Source organism: Chionomys nivalis, chromosome 10 (assembly GCF_950005125.1).
Source record: "Chionomys nivalis chromosome 10, mChiNiv1.1, whole genome shotgun sequence".
NCBI lineage: Eukaryota > Metazoa > Chordata > Mammalia > Rodentia > Cricetidae > Chionomys > Chionomys nivalis.
Window position 1 is genome coordinate 22,114,624 of NC_080095.1, and position 11,495 is coordinate 22,126,118.

Genomic DNA, 11,495 nt, shown 5'->3' on the forward strand with positions numbered 1-11,495 from the left:
ATCTTAAACCCTTTGTTGTACAGCATTTGTATAATTTATTGAAGGTATCATTTGCATACTAATGAGTATCCTTGTTTACTTTTACACAAAGAAATCTGGACTGAATATTTGATGCTGCAGAATATAGAGGTCACCTGTCTTCCAGAGTGATGGGTGTTTCAATTTCATAATGCTCAATGCTGAGAACCCTGCTTTGTGTAAATATGGTGTACAAAGTGGCAGAGCTGTTTAGGGTTATTTCAGAAATACCAAACCAAAATTTCACTGAGCTTTCTTATTTTATTTTTGTTTTGAGATGGGTGGGCTCAGGCTCACTACGTTCCAGTCTGGCTTTGAACTCCTGATTCTCCGGCCTCCCTCCAAGTGCTAAGATAACAGGTGTGCACCACCATGCCCGTCTAGATATTGTTTTATAATAAATGTTCTGATGGCCAAGTTACTTTATTTCAAAGTTTTACTTCTCCCACTACTGGATGACTGTTTCCTTGAGAACTCTTGTCTTTTACTCTGGGCCTTGTTTTAAAACTGTCTTCAAGTGCCTTTGTGTCCTCTTTGCTTTGGAGCCAGCTCAACCTGAGTTTGGAATGATGTCAGGTGTTCTTAGTAGTTCTGCACCTTATTTTAAAATGTCTTTAGCATATGCTAATTACCATAATAATGGGCTTCATCGTGAAAAGGGTTTTTAAGTAGATACTTTTGTCTTTTTAAAACCTTTTTGTGCATATGGTTCCTATGCCTGCGTGGTGTCTGTCAGTTCTTGCACGTCTGATGCCTGTAGAGGTCAGAGAGGGTGTCGCCCCTGGAACTGGAGTTACAGATGCTTGCAAGATTCTGTTTGAGTGCTGGGAATTAAATCCGGGTGTTCTGGAAGAATAACCAGTGCTTTTTAACCACTGAGTCATCTCTCTTGTCTGATTTTGACATTTTCATACATGTAGATAATGAATGCTGATCATACTCATCTCTGCTACCCTCTATTTTTTTCCCAGTCCTGATAATCCCCTTCCTTATTCCAACTAGACCCTATTCTCCTCTCCTTTCACGGCACGGGCATGCATACATGCATTCGTGTGTGTGTGTGCACGCACCTGTGTGCTTGTTGCTTTGCTTCCAAGAGCATGGAGGAGGGTTTATCTACATTAAGCACAGGCACCTTGTCTACATCTCTGGAGAAAATGTCTCCCCCTTTCCTACCAGCCATTAACTGCCAGTTAACTACCTCAGGGGCCCCTCTCCTCTTCCGGGACAAGGTGTTGATGACCCAGTCATGGGAAGATCCTGTGCAGGCTGTCACACTGCTGGGAGCTCAAGAATGCAAAGGAGAGGCCATGCCCAGACGGCAGCATTCTACCGCTCTCTTCCCCATGCATTCCCAGTCTCACGTTCTTTCAGCCCTTTCTGGTGATGTTCCCTGAGCGTTGGAGGGGGTAATAGAGATGTCCAGTTCATGGACAACAGGGATTTATCATGAGCATACTCGAGTCTCCAGTTGTTGACCCCTGCCAAAAGAAGATCTCCAAGCAAACTGGCAATGGCAGTCATCTGATGGATTGCTTCTTTTCCCACCACTGGAATGCTTCTGCCTCTGCCTGGAGTTTGAGATGAGGTCTCTCGCTGAACATGGAGCTTGCTGGTTAGGTTAGGTAGCAGGCATCTGTCTCTGTGCCCAAATATTTACATGGGTGTTGGGCTCTACACTAAAGTCCTTTTGCTTGCATGGCAACCACTTTACCCAGTGAGCCATCTCTCTAGCCCCTTTAAAGTATTTTAAAGAGATATAACAGTACTAATAATAATTCAAGGAGGGTAGTTGCCTTATTTGACTTTGGACCTGTTTCTAATCATTTTTTCTAAGATTTTATTTGCTTTTATGTGTTTAAATAGTATTTGCTTGCATCAGTGTCTGTATACCATGTGGGTGCCTAGGCCTTCAGAGGTGAGAAGAGGGAGACAGACTCTGGGACTGGAGTTACAGATGGTTGTGAGCCACCATGTGAGTGCTAGGAGCCAAACCTGGTCCTCTAGAAGAGCAGCAAGTGTTATTAATCACTGAACCATCTCTCCAGCCCCTGTAGGATTTTTTTTTTTTTTAGGTAGAGTTTTATTAATGTTGCAAAGTACAGCCTTGAATTGTGATGCTTCTTCCTCATTCTCTCAGTACCAATCTTCAAGATTTGTACCCTCATGCTTACTTGGGAGCAGATCAGTTGTCGTCTTTGGAAAGCTCTCTCTTGCCTGATGTTTATATTTTCATACATGTAGATAATGAATGCTGATCATAGTCATCTCTGCTACCCTCTCTTATTTTATGAGCATGGAGCAACCCACCTTCCTGGCCAGCAGAGGGCGCCCATGCTCAAGTAGCTCTGAAATGGAAATTGACCCCTGCCCTATGGCTTCTCAGGCTGAATGAGACATGACCCTGTGCACCCAAGAAGACTTCAGAAAAATCCTGTCTTTAACCAGGCTTGTATCTAAGTCAAGGTTGGTTTCAATTAAAAATTAAAAAAATGGAGAAACCCTGTCTAGAAAAACTAAAAAAAACAAAAATGTTGCTCCAGCAAACTGGCTCAGTGGGTAAAGGCACCAAGCCCAACAATCCAAATTGAGTGCCCAGAACCCGAGGGGGAAGGAGAGAACCCAACTCCTGAAAGTTGTTTTCCGCGGTCCACTCAAGCCTGTGCACGCGTGTGCTGACATGCACACCCACCGTCAACAGCAAACCTGTGCATGCGTGTGCTGGCGTGCAGACCCACCATCAATAATAAACCTGTGCATGCATGTGCTGGCATGCAGACCCACCATTGATAGCAAGCCTGTGCATGCATGCTGGTGTGCACACACATCATCAATAGCAAGCCTGTGCATGCATGCTGGTGTGCACACACATCATCAATATCAAATCTGTGCACACGTGCTGGTGTGCACACACATCAATAACAAGCCTGTGCATGCATACTGGTGTGCACACCCACCATTGATAGCAAGCCTGTGCATGCATGCTGGTGTGCACACCCACCATTGATAGCAAGCCTGCGCATGCATGCTGGTGTGCACACACATCATCAATAGCAATAGCAAAGAATAAAGTGAAATGTCATTTTGTGTCAGGATTGATTTATCTCTAAAAACCCTGAGCTGGGTGGCAACACACACAGGCCCTTCCCTGCTGAGGCCAATGAACAGGCCCAGAGGGAAGGGGCTTAAGATGCCTGGCAGGAGCCGGGCGGTGGTGGCGCACGCCTTTAATCCCAGCACTCGGGAGGCAGAGGCAGGCGGATCTCTGTGAGTTCGAGGCCAGCCTGGTCTACAAGAGCTAGTACCAGGACAGGAACCAAAAAGCTACGGAGAAACCTTGTCTCGAAAATCAAAAAAAAAAAAAAAAAAAAAAAAAAAAAAAGATGCCTGGCAGGAGGCAGGTCTGAGAGATGAACGTGACTGGCCAATCACTCACTGCATCGTGTTCAGATAAGGGTCTCTTGTTTTCCCCGAGTGCTGTGGCAGGTGTGGAATTGGAGGGAAGCCTGTGCAAGTTTCTCTGCCATGGTTCTCCTGGAGAGGCAGGTGAGGCCCTCAGCAGTCCTCATGCTGGAGATGGATGATGCAGACAGTCACTTGTCTGGGACACAAAGTTTGGGAGGGGCACCAGTAATCAAGATAAACAGCATTTTAACACAGTATTTTTTTTTAAACTTGAAAGTGCACTGGAGGGATGGCTCAGTGGATAGAACTCCAGCCGCACAAGCAGGAGGACCTGAATTCAGATCCCCAGAGCCCACACAAAAGCCAGACACGATGCATGCTATAAAGCCAGTTCTCCTAAAGCAAGAGAGGAGGTGGGACAGGCGAATCACAAAACACTCTGGCCAGATAACCTAGCTTCCCTGCCTCAAACAGGAAGAAAGATAAGGACAATAAAGGTTGTCCTTTGACCTCCACACATGTGCCTTGGCCTGTGCACACCCACACACACATAAAGACACACACATCATACTCATTTAGAAAATTTAAAATTAAAACTTGAAGTTGATGTAACAATATCCACACAGATAAACAGAACCTCAACATGTTAAATAAAGATATGGTCTTTGATGCTCTATGGTCCCTTCCGTGGCCTTGTCTGGGATGGATCATGAAGATCCCTGTCTATCAGTCTGTCTGCAGATGCTGCCATTTTTGCCCTCCCAGGCTCACCTTTTTCCATCTTGAGATTGGCAGTGGGAGAAGGAAGGGAAAAGCATTGGCCATGATGGGTGGGGCTGCAGCACCTGGCAGGAGGCAGGCCCACAGAGATGTCCATGGCTAACCAGTCACCATCCACTCACAGCTGACCCAGTCTCCCTTGCTCCAGTTGTTCCTTTTGTACCTCAGTGCTCAGGTCTAAAGTCTCACCTTCAAGGCAACCACTCTGTCCTGGAGGCTGCCGTTGGGGAACAGAACTGGATCAGCTGGGTGGGGAGAGGAGACTTCACCCCCTATGAGGCTCATGTTGGAGGCTTTTGTTGTTATTTAGTGTAGGGTAGTTTGCTCTTGGCAGTGCCATGTACACAGGGGTCCAGGGTGCGTATTCACCCTCTAACACCCTGGTTGGTCCCCACCACAGGGAGCTGTCTGACTCCCAATAAATAGTGCTGTGTAACTCTGAGCCAGAACCCACCAGGATGCCAACCCCACCTGCTCAGGAGGCAAGAGTTTGAGTCCCAAGTCCAAGGCAACTTAAAGTTTCTCAAAATGTATACAGTAGAAGAGGGCCTGGCGTTTGGAATTTGAGTTCACGGTAATAAGGAATGCACAGGTATTGAAGTCCGTTTCCTGTGGCTACAGCCAAGCACTCAAGACTGGGAAATTTAGAGAGAAGTATATAAATTTTGAAAGATATTTCTTGCTCAAAGTGTGTTTATGTGTGCACACTCCTGTGTGCACAGGTACTCAGGTGCCACGGCACATGCACGGGATAACCTGCAGGAGTCAGTTCTCCCCTGCCATCTGTAACCCTGACAACCAGAACCCCACCTGTAACCCTGACAACCAGGACCCTGTCTGTAACCCTGACAACCAGGACCCTGTCTGTAACCCTGACAACCAGAACCCTCCCTGTAACCCTGACAACCAGAACCCTGTCTATAACTCGGTCAACAACTCTAGTAGGAAGACAGTAGGAAGGACCTGAAGGTGTTCAGAGACCAGAGGTGAGCTCAGTTGGAACCAAGAGATCACCATAGCCTTGGTCTTGTTCCCAGGCCTGTGGAAGCTGCCGTTGTGGGGGGAAAGGAGCCTCCCTACCTGCTTTTCATCAAACTCATGACTCATCTACAGAGAAGAAGAATCTGCCTTGACCGTTGCAACATATAGGAGCTCCCCAGGGCTGGGATTTGGAGGGGCCTAGCCCTGCTCAGTACCATGATGCATAGGATGAGGGAGGAGGGAGGAGGGATGAGGGATGGTCTATGTGACAGGGAGTTTGTCTCCTTCCCAGTTCAGAGCAGCAAAAGCAAGATGGGTCCAGAAGCTGGCAATGCCCTGGAGAAGAAGCTTCACCTCTGACCTTGACCCGTCTACAAGAGAAAGGAGGAGTTCCTGGAAGATATGGGGACCCCTGGCTAATTCACTGTCCACGCCAGTATTGGCACCCCAGGTGTGGATGGGCGCAGCCCTAAGTATGAAACCTGCCAGCAGAGCCTGTCACCAAACCAGTGGGGACAGAATATATTTCTCCTCCAGCACTGGTTCTGAACCAAAGCCAGCCTCTCCCCTGCCTGCAGCTGGGCAAAGGGAATACAGCAGCCTTCTGGTGCGGCTCTGCCAGCTGCTGCCTGCTGCTGTCCCAGCCCACGGCAGAACTGAGCTTCAGGCTTCTTCATAGGCCCCGCCCCCATAAATCGGGTGCCTGTTTTATAGAGCTTCTCTTCCAGGGCTCTCCCCCACCCCCACCCTGACCTGCAGGCCTGCAAGCAGTGTTTCCGAGGCTCACACACCAGCTCACTTTTCTTAAAGTGTGGGACCCCACTCAGGCAGGGCACATACTGAACTATACCAGAGGTGGCAAACTAAGTCTCCTGGAGCCGCCAGGCACTTGCGACATCTGTGGGAGGACACCCTGTTGGCAGTATGCTGCCAGCCAATACCAAGGCATCTGTGCCCCAGGGAGCCCCAGGGGATCATCCGTGAGGGCACCAGGAACGACCCTTTCCTGTTCACTGAGGAGTTCTCAGTGCCGACAGCAGCGGCCAGAGGCTAGACCTTCTGCGGACTGGAAAGACAGCGTGTGAGCTGTGTAGGCAAGCTGGACATTTGCAGCTATGTGGGATTTCATATTGGCAATGAACTCAAGAGCATTGTTTAAATCCATAGGGTCCAAAGTGGACACACAGGCTGGCTGGATCCTGTTCCTGTGTCCGACCATACTACACTCTCCAGGAAAACATGGAGTTGGGCCGGTGAACATAGTGCTATCACCAAGGTTCTGGTAGGCCAGCCTGGCAGACCTGTGGCCCCAGGCTCCAGGGGTACGTTTTAGTTTTTGAGTGAATTTGCATCTGAGTTGTTCGATGAGGACTAACCCCTTCCATGCAGGAGTGACAGGGTCCGTCCTCACCTCCCACGCATCCTGAATGTCTGGCCATTGTGACTTCGCCATTGCTGGACCTTGGCACTTGACTCAACAACTCTCTCTTCCTTAGGCCTTGCAGGGTCTTCCCTGATGGTGGGTCTGGCAGGCAACCCACCCCGCCTGCACAACTCCTTGAGTCCTTATCCCTCATGGCTTTCACTGTCCTTCACCTTCCCCTCCTTGGGATCCCCGTGCCACAGCCATGCTTGTCCTTGTCATCCCTGGGATGACTCTCCTGCTGGGATGTTTGAGGACATCTTTGTACTCTGATCGAGGTGTTCCCCAGCCTCTAGCCTTTTCCTGTTCCAGTATCATTCTTCTCTACCTCCTGCTGGCGTTTGGATCTCAAGTGTCCCCCAAAGGTCCACGTGGTAAAGGCTTGGCCAGCCAGCCTGTGATGCTCCTGGGAAGTAGTGGGGTATTTAGGAGGTTAGGTCATGGGGGACATTCCCTTAGAGGAGATATTGGGACCCCAGCTTCTCCTGTCTTCCTCTGCTTCCCAGTCATCATGAAATATGCATGTATGTACCTCTTGCACCATGCTCTCCTGCCAAGATGCTCTGGGCTGCCCCTAACCCACAGCAGCAAGGCCAACCACAGATGGAAACCTCCGAAGCAGTGAGCTGAGATAAATCTGCCCCCTTGTTATGTTGACATGTTTTGGTGTTACGTCACAGCGAGGGAGAGCTGATTACTACACCACCTAGGCTTCCTTCCTTCCATCCCTCAGTCATTCCCCACAGGCTGACAGATACCCTCGGCCTCCCAGAATCATGGCAGTCTGTCTGCTGAAATCCAGCCCCAGCACAACCTGACTGCCTTCTGGGGCTTGCCAAGCCTCAGTGAGTAAATTGTCACCACAAATGCATGCTCTGTAGATTCAGTGGGACCCCTCAGGACCCCCAGAACACCCCTCTGTTTTGTGAGCACTGTCTGTGGGAGGACATTAAATACTCACTCACCATGTCTTTTCTCCTCCAACCTCTGGAGTCGCCTCTGGGAGGGCCTTGCCCTTCTTCCCCCGACTCCTCTCCTAACTTGAAAGCCTACTGCTCTGGATTAGCTTGCTTCTTCTTTCTGGACCATGCCCTTTCCCTATTTTGTTTGGCCAACTGCTAGTTTTTTAAAAGCCAGGCTATGTGTCCCAGAATACTCTACCTGTGCCAGCCAGCGGCCACTGTCCTGTGTTCTCAGACCCACCCTATCACCCGGATAGGCGGTTCTTCTGTCCTGTGACACTCTCTTATATCATCTAGAGTTCTCTGGGAGGGTTCGTCCTGGATCCTTGAAGTCAAGGAGAGATCGAATGAAGGCTCCAGCATTCAGCAATGTTCACGTGAACTCTAGGCAACGGCCTGTGCCTTCTCACTGCAAGGGCTGGGTGAGCACCCAGCCCTTCCTGTGTCTCCACAGCCCCCAGCATCCACCCTGCACGGACCTGAGGGGAGGAACTGACCCTTCCTTCCCTGGGAGCTGCTAGATCTGTAGCCTGTGGAGCTTCCCATTCGGACTTAGGGTTATTTAGACCTCTGCAAGCTCTTATGGGTAGGGTCTGCAGCTACCCCACCCCTGCTTTCCTCAGAGTCAGCCTCAAAAGGCCTGGGTGAATGGGAGTGTCAAGAGGGACCCTTGCTGGGTGCTTCTGTAAGTTTTCTGTGGTTGCTATGGCAGTAATCACAAACTTGGCAAATGCAAATGAGAACACAGCTTTATTCTCTCACAGCTTTCTTCTTTCACAGTCGTAGGGGGCAGGGTTAAAGTCGGCAGGTTGGCGGGTCCGCTGCTTTCTAGAGGTTGCAGAGAGGACATGTGTCTGTATCCTTTCTTCTCCATCCTCTAAGGGCACCTGCAGTCCCCTGTTCACGGCCCCTTCCTCATCACTCTGACCTCTGCTTCAGTCTGCACATATTCCAGCCCTCTGAAGTCTCTGCTTAAAAGGAACCCCATGATTATTTTGTTCCCCCTGCCCCCAAATACTTCAGGATCAGCTTAATATCCAGATCCTTAGCTTAATTATGTCTGCAAGGTCCCTGCTACCCTGTTAGTAGCATTCCCTGGGCATCTTTGTAGGCCACGGTGGGTCAGTCGACAAGATGGTCTGTATGATATCAGAGGTCTAGAAGCTAGGCTTCGTGGCTGGCTGCTGTTTCAATTCTGCCAGAACAGTTGAAAGAGTTCTTTCCTATTGGGGGATATGGACACGAGGCTTCCAGGGCTGCATCTCTTATAATGCTCCCAGACCCTGGTCTTTAAAAGCCGGCCCACAAAGACATAAATCAGTGGGTTCAGGCAGCTGTTGATGAAAGCAAAGAAGTTGGCCAGCTGCAGGCCCAGGTCCGTGAATTCCTTCCAGGAGCAGTCCTGGACTGCCTTCACCTGGACCAGGAAATCCAGGAAGGCAAAGAAGTGGTAGGGAGCCCAGCAGACCAGGAAGGAGACCACCAGAGTGAAGATCAGCCCCGTCGTCTTGCTGCCCTTGGGACCCCCACACCTTGTTCTGCTGGCCTCCTTCTGCCCTCTCAGGGATGCCAGGATGTGATAGTTGAAGAAGATGATGGCAGTCAATGGGAGGAAGAAACCCAAAATGTTCAACTCCACCATCCTTGCAAAATGCCAAGCGTCGTGGGGGATAATCAGGATGCAGGCAGAGATGTTCAAGTCGGGGATGACTCTGACAGAACGTAGTAGGAATGTGGGGATGCTCAAGAGGCCCCCTGCTACCCAGATGAGCAGACAGGTGGCTCGGGCTTGCCGCCGCCGCCGGGACCCTCGGCTGGTCATGGGATATACCAGGGACCGGTAGCGGTCCTGACTGATGGCCACCACCAGGAAGATACTGATGAACAGATGGGCCTTGATGATCCCGTTGACCACCCGGCAGAGTTCAGTGCCAAAGGGCCAGTTGAAACGGTTCCAGATGTTCTCTGCCCAGAAGGGTAACCCCAGGACGAACACCAGATCAGAAGCTGCCAAGTTAGCCAGGTAGATTTCGGCGACCGTTAAGCGGTGTTGTCTCCGCCGCTGCCGAGGCAGGAGGAAGAAGGACAGTACTGAAAGGTTCCCCAGAAGGCCAAAGAAACAGATGGTGATGACAAATCCTGGAAGCACCCTATAGAGCAGGTCCCAGGCTTCTGGATCATCCTTGCAGGAGGTGATGTTGGGAGACGCCTGCTGGCTTTGGTTAGTAGGCTGCAGCTCCAATAAGGCCTGGGACGCCATCCACAGTGACCTGAAATGGACAGAGTAAAGAGTACAGGAGATCACACCCAGCCTGTGATCTGCTCCAGACAATAAAGTTTTATTGACACACAGCCCATACGCACTGCTTATGTAACTGTGAGTTTGACTACTTTCTTGCTATGGTAGCAGAGCAAGTGGTGCAGCCCAGGCTGTCTGGTCTGCAAAACTGACAGTATTTACCGTTTGTTTTTGTAGAGGAGGAGAGGACTAGCTTAGTCTAAAAGAAGGAACAGTAGAGGCTGGAGGAAACGCCCATTGACTAAAAACACGGTACTGGCTGGTTTGCGTGTCAACTTGCACAAGCTAGTCGAGAGGAAGGAGCCTCAGTTGAGGAAATACCGCCATGAGATCCAGCTGTAGGGCATTTTCTCAATTAGTGATCAATGGGGGAGGGCCCAGTCATGGTGGGTGGTGCCATCCTTGGAATGGTGGTCCCGGGTTCTATAAGAAAGCAGGCTGAGCAAACCATGAGGAGCAAGCCTGTAAGCAGCATCCCTTCTTGGCCCCTTGTGTCAGCTCCGGCCTCAGTTTCCTGCCCCGTTGGAGTTTCTGTTCTGACTTCCTTCAATGATGGACTATGCTGTGGAAGTATAAGCCAAATAAACCCTTTCCTCCCCAACTTGCTTATTGGTCAAGGCGTTTTGTCGCAGCAGTAGAAACCCTAAGACAAGCACTGACTGCTGCTCTTCCAGAGGACCGGAGTTTGAGTTCCAGCAATCCTACGGCAGCTCATAACATCTGTAACTCCAGACCTAGAGGATCCGACATCCTTTTCTGTCCTCCACAGGTACTGCATGCATGTGCTGGACATACATACATGCAGGCAAATCACCAATACACAGAAAATCAAAATGAAGGCAAAAAAGCTTTTAAGAAGAGAGGACAGGTATGGTGGTGCATGCCTTTATCTGAGCATTCCACTAGCAGAGACAGAATCTCTGAGGGTTCAAGGCCAGCCTGGGCTACATATTGAGCTCCAGAACAGCCAGGGCTACATAGAGAGTCTTGTCTCAACACGCACACACATGCACACACGCACGCACACACACACACACATGAAATTAAACCCCAAACCAGAAGCTGAGTATTGTGGCTCATGCCTGCAAACCCAGAATTGGAGAGCCCGAAGCAATATTGGGCTACATAGGGAGACCCTGTCTCAAAACCACAAAAAGCTATCCCTTCAAACCAGAAACAAACCCAAACATAGAGTACAAATCCCAGACATAGAGTACAAATTCTGTTTAAAATGAACATTTGTAGCCTGTCACATATGTAGACGAGGGCTTGTTTTGTTTATTGTCTTTTGCTAAGAGTCATGGTCTATGATTGCATTTAACGGTCCTAAGAGGAAAACAGATGGCTATGACTTACCCTGACAGAAAACGGAAAAGTTCACAGCTTCGACTGGGTTTTTGATCGTGATGGCTGTCTTGGGAGGTTTCTGTACTGGTCAGCTCTCTGGACATACACTGGTCTTAAATGAAACCACCTCTGTTCTCATGATGTCATAGGGGATTACCCAAAAAGTGAGTCTCAAGCCAGCGGAAGCTATGGGCTGGAGGGAGGTGTGACATTGCATTTCTCTTGGCACTTAGGGTTAGTAGGAGGTCCTTCAACAACCTGGCACTTTCTTCACTGACAT

At 49.6% G+C, this 11,495-nt stretch overlaps 1 protein-coding gene across 1 annotated transcript; it reads right to left on the reverse strand.

Moving 5' to 3' along the window:
• Positions 1–8,758: 8,758 nt before the first annotated feature.
• Positions 8,759–11,277, reverse strand: Bdkrb1 (bradykinin receptor B1). Its single transcript, XM_057783435.1, has 2 exons — positions 11,225–11,277; positions 8,759–9,839 (listed from the first exon to the last, which is right to left on the reverse strand). The coding sequence occupies exon 2, from the start codon at positions 9,827–9,829 to the stop codon at positions 8,759–8,761; it is 1,071 nt and encodes a 356-aa protein (XP_057639418.1). The 5' UTR covers positions 9,830–9,839; positions 11,225–11,277.
• Positions 11,278–11,495: the final 218 nt, after the last annotated feature.

Bases quoted from the DNA above. Each gene is read 5' to 3' on its own strand.
- Bdkrb1 (XM_057783435.1), bottom strand. From the start codon at position 9,829: ATGGCGTCCCAGGCCTTATTGGAGCTGCAGCCTACTAACCAAAGCCAG.